At 38.0% G+C, this 16,036-nt stretch overlaps 1 protein-coding gene across 1 annotated transcript in view; it reads right to left on the bottom strand.

Moving 5' to 3' along the window:
* MOXD1 (monooxygenase, DBH-like 1) overlaps positions 1-16,036 on the bottom strand; it is a gene marked incomplete at its 5' end in the record, with an annotated part of 37,222 nt that overhangs the window by 8,320 nt on the left and 12,866 nt on the right. Inside the window, 5 exons of the mRNA XM_009872609.1 lie at positions 376-435; positions 3,074-3,265; positions 4,637-4,803; positions 6,773-6,875; positions 9,135-9,314. Of these exons, the coding sequence (XP_009870911.1) occupies positions 376-435; positions 3,074-3,265; positions 4,637-4,803; positions 6,773-6,875; positions 9,135-9,314 (702 nt within the window). The remainder of the gene's footprint in view (positions 1-375; positions 436-3,073; positions 3,266-4,636; positions 4,804-6,772; positions 6,876-9,134; positions 9,315-16,036) is intronic.

Here is a 16,036-nt window from a genome sequence, read left to right as displayed (position 1 = left end):
ATTACAACTTTGGGGAAAAATGTGTAACAAGATCATAGAAGTAATGCATTGGAATATGTGGAATTTGCATGTTAAAACATGTTATGAAGAAAGCACTCTTTATACTAACAAAGTCTGATTTTTAAAGATTGTTTATGAGCTGGCTTGCTTATTTTTATAAACTAGTCATATGAATGCCTTATGCAAAAGATAAGACTATGATCATAATAGTCCTGCTGACTTTAAAACTTAAGAAACTATGAACGGAAATATAATACATAATAACATGCATGCAGGCATTAGCAGGTAAGTTCACACTTTTTAATAGGATTTTACGAAAAATATTTTATTCCCCAATATTATGTACTTATGTTTACCCACTAGAAATTTTCTTACCCATGTCATACGATTTCGGTCCACAGTACTGTAGTGACATTCTGTGATTAAGTTATCCCCCTGAAACACATGATTGAGGAAATTCACAGGTCTGAATTTTATCAACACCAGCTTCAGGTAACCACAGATGACAGCAGACACTTAACAAATAAAGATCTCAGCAGTGGATATGACTTTCTGAAAGACCAAAGGATTAGGTAATTGGCGTGTGCTACGGCCTTGACACTTGGCATTCATATTATCCCAGATCCTCAGGGATCCCTCATTGATTTAAATGGAGCCTTATTAAGTGTCTTATCTGTTTTGTTGGATTTTTTTTAAAGAGCAGTGGAGGTCCCAGTTATAATCCTATTTTCAGGAAAATTATATATGTAGACAATGTATACACATGATTCTTCCTCCAAAACTCATCCACTGCTACTTTGGATAGCTTTCTCCAGGCTAATTTATCTTGCCAACTTCAGGAGGAATACTTGCCAAATCAGGAAAAGAAGGCTTTCCACATCACAATAACAACTATTTATCTGCCAAGCCTGGAGTAGAGGAGTGGCAGGCAAAGACTTAACTATATTGACAGATATGTATGGGAAAGAATGAATACTTGTCTTCTCAAGTACATACAGTTAACACTTTGCTGTCTTGACAAACTGATCTACAGTTTGATAGTACCTCTATTCCCTGTACCTAATCAAATACAAATCTCAAAATTACCATGATAATCCAGTGGAAATTAAAATATTAAAGAAGATAGCCAGGTGTCAAAAATATAGTATTTTCTGGGCAGTGTCGTACCACAAGGATGACAGAGGTTTATTTGCTTTGCTTCACTTTTTCTAGCTGTCTCATTGCCAGACCAATGCCAGCACCTGCTGTCCTCCAGGCTGCTGGAAGAAGGTGTGTCAGCCTCATGTCAGCCAAATGGGGATGAAGGTTTCTGAAGCAGCATGAACTGGCACCGCTTTGCTTCTCCCAGCAGGAATATGCTGGTTCCCACCAGCCAGGTCTCTGGCTTTCATGGCTTATGGACTGGATAACATTCACTGAAAGTGTCCTTTCTTTGATCTTTTGCTTCTGAATTCAGAAGACCATGCTAGTATGCAAAGAGAGCAAATAATCTGGGCTCCACAAACTAAAAGACGGGTACACACTTAGAAAGGTTTGCAGAAGGAGAGAATAACAAGAGCTTATATGAAAATTTTTAATATTACGAGTTAATTGATTAGACTGTGGTCTGAATTACACCAGATGATATATGTAAAGTTGAACTGGCAGTTTTGCATAAAATGAAAATAATAAAAGGCATGAAAAAAGGCTCACTTCAGAGAATTTCAGCTTCTACTTGAACTGTCTTTTTAAAGTTGCTGATACTATCAAATACCTCATTTAGTCTTTTTGCTGTCTACTTTCTTCTGTTCTTGACTTTTAAGAGGCCTTTCTCTATAATCTGCATGGATTTTCCTAAAAATATTACAGGCTTTCTCTGCAAACCTGTCATCTTCTGCCAGACCTCTTCCTAAACCCTTCAACACTTCTTTCCTGGAGGAGGTAACACCAGTTTGTCTTTGAAGTCCCTGTGGAGTAAAAGCAGTTGGACTTCAAAGATTAAATGCTGCACCTGAATATCCAGGTTTTGCTGTAGAAATTCAATTAGAAAGTTTGCATTTTAGTTTCTTGCCTTTAACGGACAAATATCCAAGTCTCCAGTGTGGGAGAAGAGGCATAAGAGAGAAAGGGACATGAAAAGAAGACTAGAAGTCTGAACTACGGGGCTCCTGACCATACTCAAAGTTCAGTCACTGCAATGGTGTTTTCACCTCCGTTTTCTTTACTGGCTTCAATGGTAAACAAAATCCAGCTGTGTGATACTTTGCATCTGACGGGCTTGTTCACACGCACCAGGACAAGCACATCTCCAGCTGCTCTGCTAGCCAGGTCTGGAGAAACCAGCCTCTGCAGCACTAAACTTTCTGTTCTCAGGCCAAAGCTTCAAAAACAGATGCCGTCTGGAACTAACAAAAGATGAGTGAATAATTTTTAAATGAGTGACTCATCCAAAAAAACACAGGCTCTTTTCATGCAATACCTATGGATAGCTACACTTTATAATATAACTGTAGCTGGGATTTTTCTTAAGGTTATATTATATTATTCTCCTAAGAACAGCAGGATTCTTCTTCCAAAGAACATCAGCAAGGAGTTTTACTCCCAACAATAAATAAAAATTTGAAAGAAACGGAAGACTTAGATGATTTGTAAACATGTTTGCAAGGCTGGATACTTGCTGTACGTAAATACTCAGGATGGGCTGCTTGGTTCCAACACGGAGACTTTAATTCTTCAGCTGGCTGGATGCACAAAGATGGCACAACCACCCACACATTTGATTTTATAATCTGCTTTGTTCAAACTTTTGCGGTAGTAAAGATCAAGTTGAATAACTGTAAACATGAAACACACCTAAAGAATAGTTGAATTGATGGCCCAAGCCATTTCTGTAGCAAACCGGATGGACATTCCTGAGACACTGCAACTTTAATGCATTAGTGTCTCTGCAATAAGTGGAAAAATTAATAACACATTCAAGAATTCTATGATTCTATGGTAAGAAAATCTGTAGCAAAATTAATCCTAAATGTGAGTAAATGTTAAGCATGCAATCTCTTAAACACTTTCAGGGAAAGAACTAAGAGTATTGTACCGGCAAGATGGTTCGTTCTTCTTTCAGATACTGAAACTCCTGGAAGTTGAAGTCAAACTCATCATCATAAGCAAGCAGCTTTTGCTCCTCGCCGTTGTGGAAGTGGCGCATCCTGATAGCTCTGCCAGCAAGATGAGCATGAAGAAGTACCGCAAACACATGAATCCCAGCAGGTCTCTCAGCACCTAGAGCCTGGCCAGGAGAAACTAGCAGCATCAGCATGCCCAGATGCAATGTTATGCACAAACAGAGTGCAAATAAATTAATAAATACACTTTATATTCCTCCAGTTTACCACAAAATTGCAGTCTAGACCAAAAACAAATCTGTATGTGAAATCAAGGTTTCATATACAAAAATGTTTTTTTTTTCTTTTATGCAAATCAACTGGACTGCCAATAATTCTCAATAGACTAAGACTTTCAAGGGAATAATACAAAAATCTGCACATTATTTTGGTGGTAACAGTTGATACTCATGAATGTGGATGTTTATTTTGATAAAATCTATATGCAGTTATGAATGAAATATTCATCGATATCATGCCAAGAGAAGCAATTTAAATTAAGAGGATGCAATTGTAATATGCTCTACTTCCCATTTTCAAGTCAACTGGTAGTGAAATACTCTAAGTACACATTTGAAACTTTTTCCAGGTCGGAAACATTTTAAAATAAACTTTTTCAAATCTACACAAATCTGACATCAATCCTATTGTACCCGAGATCTACAGATCCAAACTTCTGGTATGCTAAACCGTGATTTCTTGTTTAGAGTCCAAGCTAGAAATAACCTGTTATCACAATACCTTTCAAGTGCAGCCTTAAGGTCAGAAACTTCACAATAATAGACTACTCAAGTGGTTTTAAGCTGAAAAATGCTATGACAATATATGACATTTAACACCACCAAGAACAAATCTGAATTCCGTATCTAATTTGCCCTTCACTCTAAACTGCATCGTAACAAGCATTCATTCAACCAATCTTTGTAAATGACAGACAAAGTTTATGAGAACCTCCTGCAATACATTAATCACAGATTTTAGATAACACTTCCATTATCTGTAGAGATGTTTAAATTATCTTAATGAAGTCAAGCGTTTAATGAATGCATAATTGGGCCATACAACAAAACCTGTTCAGGTCTTTAATTTCTGTGGTTGGTCTAAGAACACCGTTCAGGCTTTCACTTCTCTGTTAGGAGCCTTTTGCACGTGCACAGTTCTTAATTAGTCTCTCTCAACACTTCTTCTGGGACAGCTATTCCAGGCTTTTAATAGCTTTACCACAGAAAGCAACATATACTTATAGACTGAACACACAATTAAAACATCGCAAGCCCTGTGTCATCCAGTATTACGCACATCAGTAAAGAGGCCTGAATACTGAGCACCCCAAATACCCAGATCAAAAAGACTTAACATTCTGAAGGGCAACATGTAGCAGATGTCTTTGTTCACTTGTCTTTAACTAGTAACTATCAATCTTCCCAAGAAGACAAAGTGGCTGTCCAAAACTATTTCTCAGAATGAAAACCAATGGATTCAGGCAGGAGACATACCTCTTCTAGACATTCCAGCGTGCAGTGACCCTCTGACACAAATTCAGGCATGCCCGGTGGAATATTGTGGAAGAGGCTGACCCAAAGACCGGCTTCAATAACCCCAGCATCGTATTTCCTTAAAACTGGAGTATAAATTAGCCTCAGACCAGAGTTATCTATCAAGCCTGCAACAAAAGAACACAGTCAGCCATGGCTGTAAATCAGTATTTTAAAGGAAAAAAAGAAAAAAAATTCCAATTGTTTCACACTTTTAAGGCTTGTTGTAAGTTTTCTACATGAAAATTGAGGAGTCAACCTCAGTAACCCGGAAATGAGTCACATATGCAGGAAGTAATAAATAGGGGCAGTCCACAGGACAGTAGTTAAACATCTGATATCTGCGGTGTTTAGATGTGAACAAGAAATATGTGCTGTTCATAACCTTCATGTCCCTTCTGCTAAGTTATCCAATATGGACCTCAGAGAAAAGAAGTTAGAAGAGAACTACAGAGGATTTTAATGCTGCACTCACTTCTGTTGCTTTCAAAAAAGTAGTTTAAAGAACCAAAGCTTGCTGTGAAATGGTTGAGTTGTTAGGAGTCAAAATTACATGAATGTATTTTGTTCACCTACATATTTAGCCATATGTGCTTGTTTGTGTTTCTGTTCACAATTTGTCTCTATCATCTAAGTGCTTATAATTATTTCTCTTCCATTAACTATTTTTATTAGGCAACATATAAGTAAAACCCAAAGATTGTGTTGCAAAAGCACTACACAGTTAATTCATTTGTTACTTCCTTCTTTGTTGTCCCTTTTCAAATTCCAGTTTTAAAAATTAAAAACACAGAAAACACATCAAGTGTCTCAGAGAAGGTAAGAGTCTTCCTCGTAACCCATATCAGTCTTCTAAAAAACGTAACTGACATAGCAGTGCCTGAAACCAAATTTTACATCAATATGAAATCAGCAGGCAATTTTAAGATAAGCAAATGACAAAGGGACAGAGCAGGAACTAAGCTACCTTGTCACTAAAAGACCTAAGAGTAGTATATAATTATTAAGGAACAAACAACATGAGCTATGCAAACTAAAATATGCATAGCAATAAAATATGAGATGTGTTGCAATATACAAAACATGACGTGTCAGGTGATGTCCCACAACATCCCAACTTTAAAGTGGCTGGGAATCCATACTCATTCCCTTTCTGAAGCTCTTTGTCCTCCAGATCACAATGTGAGGCTCACAGAGCAGCCTTCAACCACAGGACCTAAGCTAGGAAAACGCAGTTGCCAAAAGGCAAAGAGAAGATGACCCAGTATCCCATGCAAGCGTGCATGTTGAAGGGAGACAGTCTGTCATTAAAAAAACAATTTTGTGATAGTTCATCTAACAGAATGAAAAGAGATGGATTCCCAGTAAGACAGAACACCATAACCCACACAGAGGATTTTAATTTAGCAATGGGAGTGTAAAGAAAGGCCAACACACTGTGCTGCGCTGGATTTTATTCAGTTCAGATATATGGCAATCACCCGAATATTTGCAGGTGCAGTAGCTCAATAAACTTTTGTTTCAGAACAAAAAAATATATCTTTCTAAAAGTCAACTTCAAAGTTCCCTAGTTTTTCTGGGGCTCCCTAGTTGCTCCTTTCTGCTTCTTCTAAATAAAAATTAATCTTAGAAAAAGTATTAAAAAAACATAATTATAAATTAGAAGCTTATATTTTACAATAAACTGCTTTTACCCAGTGAATGGTCTAGCAACCTGAATCTTTACCTTCAGAAACTGTCCACAGTTCAGGTAGATGTCTTTAAAAAAATACTAAAAAAAATAAATTAATAAAAGGCTCATTCACTGTGCTCCTCTCTCTCAGTCTGACTGAATTTCCCAGCAAAATGAAAAGAAGAATGTAGTGATGGACATGTATTCATCTGGAGATATATTCTTTACGTATCTGAACCTCCCACTGACTTCAGGTTAAGCTTTTGAATGCAGCAAAAATAACACTGGGAACCAAGAACTATTGAGCAAGGAAAAATAAGCTCCAGCTTTATATTTGCTCTGATTGCCACGTGATGCAATGAGAAGCACTCGTGGCTAGTACATTTTCTAATCTTGCCCATTTTAAAGAGTATGAGGGTACAAACCTTCCGTGTATGATGGATTGTCATAATGCACCTCCATAAGAACGAACTGAGGGTCAGCTGCTGTGCCAATGGATAAGCCAACGTGAGGAGGATAGGTGAAGCCCTGGAAATGAACACACACACATACAGAGTTAAGGTATTTTTGACATGGTTAGGAGTTTAATTCTTTGTATTATATATAATTTATATTTTTTTTTGCAATGATACAATCATACTAATGAAAAAATTTACAGTGGTAACTTCTTTTTAAACTTTCTGAACATGGTATTATGAAGGAATAAATTTATTCTATACTCGAAGCACTAATTAATTATGTCAGTACACAATAGTAGGTCCAATGCTTGCTAGAGGATAAAGCCCTGAGCAAACTAGACGGACCTCACTGCTGACCCTGCTTTGAGTAGGAGGCTGGACTAGAGACTTCCTGAAATCCCTTCCAACCTGCATTATCCTATGATCTTATGATTATTAATTCTGTATTTATTGCTTGAGCGGAAAAAGAAAATTCCATTTAAATGTATAAAATTTGCATCATCAAGCAGTTTGTCCAGCAATAAAACCCTTATGAAAAAGTGAATCTGCATTTTAAATGTCCCCAGTTTCTAACAGCAGTAATTTCCAAGGAATACTGAAGTTGTCTGTTATTAGATTGTTTTTCCTGTACAAAATCACTGTATTCTAGGTAAAATTACTTGATCAGTAAAGATGATCTTCATGGCTACATTTACATTAGCAAGACATATACTGCAAAAGAAATAGCTCTGTACAGTGCAACAGCTTGTGCTGGAACCTCTGTCCCCAAATCATGTTCCTTTGGACATGCACTAAACCCCATTAATTGCTGGGAGGTGCTGGGTTTACTCCTGCACATTCAGTTTAGCTTCATCCCAAAGGGGGCTGTGCAAGTTCTCAAACCATTCATGATGATAAACAGAGCTTGATAAGTGGGGATGACTGGGAGATTTACTTCAAAAGCTTACTTCCGATTCAAACCAAAATAGCAGTATCTTCTAAGTGAATTCATTTACCAAATTCATTTTTATAGGAATTAATCTATATAATTTTAGAGTATATAGCTAATATTTTAATATGCAAATTGAAAATCTAACTTTCTGAAATGTGCTATTTGAGATCCCAACTTTCTGATGTTTGATGAACATTAACAAATAAATTATAGTATATAGCAATAAATATTATTACTTCAATTCTATCTAAGGGTACACTGAAGTAACCGAGTACTCCAGTGAACTTGAATGTAGCCCAAATGTGTCAGATTCCTCTCTGCAGATCTTTAACAACGGGATCATCCTTGCAAAAGCCTCCACAGTGCTTGTCAAATGATAACTTATTTATATGAAATTTTTATTTCACTTAGATTAGGACAGTTGAAAGTACAAATACTAGGTCAGAGCATAGCTGATGGCGAAAATTCACAAAGCATACATCAGCGATAATGTTCATAGTGGATTAAAATTCTTTTTATGGGTCTGTGTAGCAGTTCTGGCTTCCTCACACTGCAGCACTCAAAGAGGGTTTTGGACTGCAGGCTCCAGAAACTACTATCACCTCGGTCTCACTCTGTGCCCGCACCATCATTTGGTTGGGCACAAAGACAATCAAGGGAGTAAAGAAGAGAAGGGATTCTTTTAGCAGTAATGCTACCTCTTGTCAGCTGAAAGCACTAACTTCAGCCTAAATTAACATATGAAATAAACCGAAAACCCAGCCTGGGGTCAATATGGCATCAGAGACTGTCTTCTATAGATATGCCCCATTTCCACGAGCATAGAGGTCCTTATGCCAGCTCTGCACTGATATAGGATCACTCCTACACAAAAATGATGTCACTGAGCTGGGTAGAAAACTAGAACAGGGCTATGCTGTAACCAGGTCCTGGTGAGGCACAGAATTAATTAAACCTGTGTCTAACTTAGTTTGGAAAGTCTTGCCGCTCTGTCTTTTATGCAGTCACCTACAGAGACGGCTTTCCTTTCTTTCATTCTCTACAGGTAGCAATATCGGTCATTGCTGGAGGCAAAGTATTTTGCTATCAGATGGGACAAACCGATACAGTGACAGGCTTCCATGCTCCTAAGCCATGTTTCTACCCCTGAGGCATCAACTCTCTCTCTATTACTTTCATTACTTTTAGCTCATCACTCAGGATGATCATGGCATTTCATTCTTGAGATGACAACAAGAAGTTGAGGGCTTACTGGTGAGACATTTAGGGACTGTGACTGTGTACCCTTAAAACCAGCCAGATTAAGTAATCACTAATATACTAGGAAGAAGCTTCATTATGGTACACACCCTTCTAAAGCCCCATTGATGAGCCAGGCATGACAGCCATTCATCCTACCTCTCCTCCAATGGCCCAAGCAAAAATGACCGTCTCACATGTGAGGAAAGAGTCTGGCATGTTCGGGTGGTAGCATTCATGTCCATAGTCCAGTACACTGTCATTCAAATTGCTACTGCACTGGTAGAGCAGGATATGGTGCACCAGATTCTCATGGCCTTTCTGGATCAAGGGCTCAACCTGTCAATGTTAAAAAGAAAGAAAAAAACATTTCAGATGTGACTATTTCAATGCAGGTATGCAGGCAGAACTAAAAATTATGTGGCGCATTTATTTCTAAAGAGGAGACTGGGAACTAGACTGTAGCTAGGTTGAGATGTTACTTCAGCACTCTGCAACCCCAGGTATTGAAAACTTTATGGCCCAAGCGCATCAGCAGGAGACAGGAAAAAAATTCTGGGTCTCGACAGAACCACTGTTTCCATCTGTCTTGTTCTCTCTTCTCAGTCTTGCACTGTCACTTGTCTTTCTCCCTACCCAATCTTGTTTTGCTGCATTCCAGCATGAAGGGTACGTAAACCAGCTGAAAGCCTGTTCAGCTAAACTAGCTTGGTCTCCAAGCTACTCAGAACTTTTCACCCCTGTTTCTGCTTCTTTTGCACTACTTCAAACTAGAACTGCCCATATATCTAGGGTGAGCCTGGAGGTATATCCCACATTCCTCAACAGCTCAAAATGGCCTTTCAAATTTTTTTTGACATATACAAGAAACTAGAATTATTTTACAATCTGCTCAGTTGTAAAGACTTTATTAACATGAAGTCATTCCTGAGAGGTCGAGTGCTCCAGTCTGTTTATGGCAGTATGAGCTAGAGGGCTCCTGGGAGTGCCTGGGTGCCCCCAGCGTAGTTTGACAACCAAACTTCAGGGTAGGCTGAAATTATTTAATTCCCATATAACAGTGTTCACTCTCTATTTGGACGGATGATGTTAAATCATCTCTGTCAGAGATGACATCCCTGAGGCAAACATGAATACTTCTGAAAAAAAATATTTTGCTTTTCAGAAAGATCATATTCCACAAAATACCAGCATATAGAAAACTGTTAAAATGAAAGACTTTTCCCCTGCTTTTGCTTTCAAAGACTGTATCTTATTCTATCATACCTACTTTCAAACTGAATAAGACAAACATTAACATTTTCACAAGAGAAGTAAAGCTTCGGCAATTAAACTCTTAATATATAGGGTACTCTTCAATATTGTCTTTTAATATTAGGAAAGAGAAAACATTTTAAACAGGCAAAAGATGTGTGTGTGTATATATATCTCCTAAATTTGAATCTATTTGTTTTGCAAGCACATGAACCCCAGATACCAGAGGACCAGAACAGGGTAAGCAAGAACAGTTTATTACATTATTAAAATATTTTCAGCACAATATTGTTACCAGGAATTTATCTCTCTGCACTTTGTTCAAGCCGCTAAACCAATTACACAAGAGGCAGGGAAGGAAGAAGCAACCAGAGCCTGTGCATATCAAGACCACCCTGGTTGATATGAATCTGCAAAACACCATTGAAGTTGGGCTCTCGAGGAGTCCAGCTGCTGTTGAGTACCTGCATGTCTGTCCAAGAAGTGCACATCCCAAAACCACCCACTTCACTGCTCTTAGAAGTCAATGGAAGGATGCCAATTTACATGGATACACCAAAGTTTTCTTCTGATGGTAAGACTAAAATACTTCACAAGAGATCTTCTGTACTGTTCTCAGTAATCCCTATTTCACTTAATGATACCACCATCACCCATTACTCTATTATGGAAGTAAAAGCTATTATTGAAAGAGCTAAGAGTCAGTTTTCCTATCAGATAAGAATTTATTCCCAAACATATCAGACTGACTGAAAAAGATTTAGTAATCCATTTCAGCTTGATGTTGCTTCTTCCCTCTAATCCATCATATACCTGTATATTTAACTAAATACTGCAGAACTGAAAGACACTCAAATCATGGTAGGCTTATACATTAAATAGCAGCATATATCTCAAGAATTCTGGAGCTCCACATAATTTATAGGTTAGTCAAGGAAATGGTTATGGGAATATTATCCCTCTATCCACCAAGAAAAAAGACTATTTTTGTCCCAACATGTGATAGTTCTGCCTGCTGCTACAAGATGCCAGCACCTGCTGTGCTTACAAGCACTACTTCAAAACCAACTTCCCCTCAAAACAATGGGACATCACCAGAATTAGAAACTCACATCCTGTCATCAGTTTTCAGTGCCGGTAACCTAAACAATAACAGCACTTCAAAAAGTAGTTGTGCTCAGCTTTCTTCAGTGAAGAAAAACAAAAGTAGAACAAACCCTTAAGCATCTTTCCGATGCATCTTGTAGGACAACATATATTCTTCAGATGCACAAATTAAGAATGGAAAATATCAGTGAAGTAACACTTTTCACACATTTTCATTACAACTTGGTTAAAGAAGTGCCACCTTTCTCTCTCCCCTTTTAAACAAACAGAGAAAGAAAAAAACTATTAGGAGTGGTCACATTGATTAACAAAAATCTTAGGATATATTCTTAATCACAAATCGTTCATTTCATTTCCCAGAAAAGTATAAAAAATATTTTAATGGCCAGCTCCCTAAGTCTCTCAGCATCATTTCTGATTGAAACGAGAGAAGGAAGATAAGTAGATCCCCTAGACACATTGTGTTCCCTCTCTGTGGACCAACGAATAGTTAACTGTATTCATTTAGTGGAATAACTTCAACAGAAAAGAAAGTTAAAAAATACAATCTCATTCTCTACCATGGCAATTACCTGTAACACAGATTTAAACATGTCACTCTACATCCCAGGTGAGTGTCACCCTATTTACTCAGCCATTTGTTATTTTAGCTTATGGAATAAGTCAGTTATTTAGGCTGCCTCTCCCACTTTCCACAAAGAGCATGTGTGCAGCTTAGTTTGCTCCAAGCTGAAAAGAAATTCCAAAACCTCATTTCTCCTTTTTTTTTTTCAAATAAACAAACTTCTTGTTTTCTGGCCAGCCTTACAAACAATGATGAACAATGACTGAGTTTCTCAAATATGAGGCCAAATTTGGCAAATCACTAATGCATTTAAAAGTGCATATAAGTAGTCCCAGGTGCAAAATTAGTTGATACAGCAGGTAGCTACAATTCAAAATCTGAATCAGGGTGGCCTGGTTTCCAGACTATCTGCAGCCTGGGACAATAATACGACAATTTACAGGGCTCATCTCCTAGAAGGTTTACTTTAACAGATCTTTATCAGTCTTGATCCCTAACTATAGATACTCATTTTTAAAGCATAGACTGTTTAATGCAAAAGTTTCCAGTCTGTTTTTCAAATTTTTTGAGCATAAAGTTTTTGGCTGCTTGATAGTTTTTAATCCTTAGATCATGTCACAGAAAGCTAAGGTAAGATAAGATATACGTTTGCAGGCCTCCATTTGCAATAATAGCAGACCAACCCTGCAAAGTCACCACGTCTGTCTTGTTACTTTGTCTCAAGAAATAGTGAAACTTTTAGAATATTTATGAAAATACAATAACTTACTGCGGTAATTTAGAGCAAATGAATGAAATACAGAAAAAAAAGGCATAAAAAATAAGTGTATTACATAATAGTCAATAAACTCTGCAGCTTTAAGTGAACAACTCATTTTTATTTGGATTCTTATTATACAGAGCCTTTTTTACTCTGTTCTTGTAGTGTAAGGAGACTCTCAAACGGCACTTTCAGCCACCGATAACTGAGTAATTTAGATGGACTGCAGTGAAAACGGGAATCCACCTTTCAAGTCAAAACTTATGAGGAAATCTTGGACTTTCAAGTATAGTTCCTTCCCCTTTACTTGCTAATTCCTACTCAGCCCTTGCTAGCCAAGGGAGCCGAGAAACAGGCTGAGAGGAGACTGAAAGCCCATGTGCATATAACAGCCTATTTCACCCATTTTACCTCATCCTTTGAGGCTCATCTGTGGTGCTTCTGCTGTTGCTGCCATGCAAGGAAGACCCAGCTGTCAGGGCTCATCTCTTTGCCATGTTGTGAATAAGCCTGCAGAGATATTGCACTGCCAGGGCACCTCCGTGGCTTCTTCCCCTGCAGGCAAAGTGCATTTTCTGCTTGACATTTCCCAACTGCCAGAGGCTTGGAGAACAAAAGCCCTACACCCACCCTACATCAAAATGCTGAAAGCGTTTGGGATTGCAAAAATTAAGTGCATGCAACAAGACACAATCTCTCCTGCTTCTCATGAAACCTGCGGAAAGAAGCTCCTGTTTTATTATTCATGATGATTTTGCCTTCTGCATCCTCTCTACCTTTCTTGAAAGCTTGGGCAAAAGATCTTCCCAACTGAGACCACTGGCATATATGAACCTACCTGACTCCCACTAACAGAGCTAAAAATAATAGATGTGTGATAATTCCTCACCACATCAAATCAGGGTTTCCAAGGAAAGAATCTGCATCAGATGCAAAATGAAGAGACTGTTTTCTGCAACTAAAAGTACAGGTTACGGTTACAGTGTTTGCTCAGCATGACTTGTACTCATCGGGCCAGTTAAGAGGTTTTACAGAGCTCCTTTCATCACATTGAATCTCTTAGCACTTCTGAAAATACTGGCTTTCAAAGAGCATAAAGTAACAACTTTTCAATGTATTGTCAAGTTAAAACAGATAAGACATGTGCTTTCCACCTGTTAATTTAACAGAAGCCCTTTTCTAGTCAACAGGCTGACAATACATGAACAAAGAAATTGCTTGCATCTACCATTGCCAGATTACTCATCTTCAATTTTTCTTCCTCTCTTCTTTATTTCCTGTTACCTACTGCACAAATTGAATGTATCACATGTCATTGTTTCTTAAAAAAAACCAAGCCAAAACTGTAGCAAAATAGAGCCACACATCTCAAGCTGCTGATAAGCAGGGTCAAGATACTAATGTGCAATGTATTAAACAGGACGCAAATGCACAGTTCAAATGGTCTGAGAAGTTAGATTCCCTACAAGAGAAAAATATCTCCAGAAACCCAGAAGTCTTTCTTGCTTATTTCTGTTTTCCTCCCTTTTTATTTGCTTTGCTTTCTTTGATGTTAGCAGCTGTGGTTTGCTCTTCATGTCCTCTTGTGTGAATGATGGAAGTTAGTAAACTATATCCATAGTCTCCCCATACTGTCCCTGTTAGAAAATATAGCCCCTTGAATGGCAGAAAACAAAAAGCTGACTTTATTTTTATGCATGAAAATAGCAACATCTGATCTTGTTGCAGTGATGCTTCTACACTGAAATGTCAAGGAAAAACCATTTTTCTTCTGGCTCAAAAGATAGCTTCAACTTAATCTTACAATTTAAAGACACTATAGGATGCTATATTGCCATATAAATGACTCTCAATAAGGTCACAGCTTTACTAAACAACTTGTGTATGTAGCCAGTGGTGACACAGGGTAAAAACATTATTCTATAGTCTCAAAATTGTGAGTAAAAATCTGACACAAGATTTTTGTCCTGGCACTGCTGCATCTAAGAGAGTTTCTAGCTTGTGGTTGGTTATTTTATTTATGTGAACTTGCCATGTGTCTGATTAACTTAGACCAGAAACTGATGGTTGTGAATCTGAGTATTGGCTGAGTTCACCTGGGAAAACTTTTGCAACAGAAAACAAAGTTATAGGGTCGCTGCTTTCTATATTCATGCTTAGGAAGAACTATTACCTTCTTACTGATTACTCTGGTCTCTGTACTTCTTTCACAAATGTGTATCACGTACATACATTGAAAGATTTGTCTAACTTAAAGCTCTTCAAAGGTAGACATGATGTCTTATTAGGAATCACTGATTTTTTCTCTGCTTTTTTTTTTTCGCTTTTCAAAAGTGTAGTTGTGGAATGAAAAAATATTTATATAAAACATCACTTTTAAGGTTTTAGATTTTTCTTCAGAAAAGTAAATACTTAAATACTTGGCTTAATAAAGTTGGGTCTTTTTCAGCAAATAACTCCATGTATTCCAGAAAAAAACTTAGCAATAATATGGCTTTATTTTCATATAAAAGTTCTGACAGAAAAACACCACTCATTTGCTACCAAACTTTGTTTCTTGCACACAACCCAGAGGTGTGCTGAGCAAAAACTCAACAGCTGGAAATGCATCTCTGAGCTGGGGTAGATGCTTAAGCCCATGACTCTGGGACTGACCGGGAGTTTAACCCTAACAACCTAACAGCTATCTCATGTCAGTAGAAAAGCCTGCCTAGGCCAGCATCCTAGCTGGGACACTAATCTCCTGCAGACTTTCAGCCCCAGAGTTCACGCATCCTGGGGTCAGGCAGGGACCACTCTCCCAGTGCCCCCACCCCATCCGTCAGAAAGCATTAAATTAATGCCACAGAACAGCTGGAGCTGAAAGGCATACTTCCAATGTTCAACTGGCTGCAGCCTAGCACGGACTAGGTGCTGCAATCTTTCCTGAGGTCAGCGGTATCATTTGCATGCACACAGCTAAGAGCCCATTTCTGTTTTGCTCATTGTACGATCCAGACCCTGAGTTCAGCCATCGTTGCTAACAAAGCCCCTTAAATCATTTTCTGTCCCAAGCACTTCGGAGTTTATAGTCTGGCACCTACACAGAAAGGTGTGTATTTTGGTGAGTGAATTGCAAGAGGCAGAGGAAAGCCACTGTTTCTGGTTCACTGATGGTCATCTATGTACCTCAGGGAGCAATATTGCTTAACGGGAATTGCCCTTCAAATACATTCACCCAAATTATTTTCATATACATTTTACATATTTTTCACATATTCCAGCTGGAGGAAAATAGAACTTGCCTAGTTAGTGACATATCTTGATTCTTGTATTTTAATAAAAAAGAGATGGAACATGAGAAAAAAGTCCAGGCAACAGCAACCATCCTCGCCC

Source organism: Apaloderma vittatum, unplaced genomic scaffold, assembly GCF_000703405.1.
Source record: "Apaloderma vittatum isolate BGI_N311 unplaced genomic scaffold, ASM70340v1 scaffold12737, whole genome shotgun sequence".
NCBI lineage: Eukaryota > Metazoa > Chordata > Aves > Trogoniformes > Trogonidae > Apaloderma > Apaloderma vittatum.
This window is presented reverse-complemented; position numbering and strand designations above follow the sequence as displayed.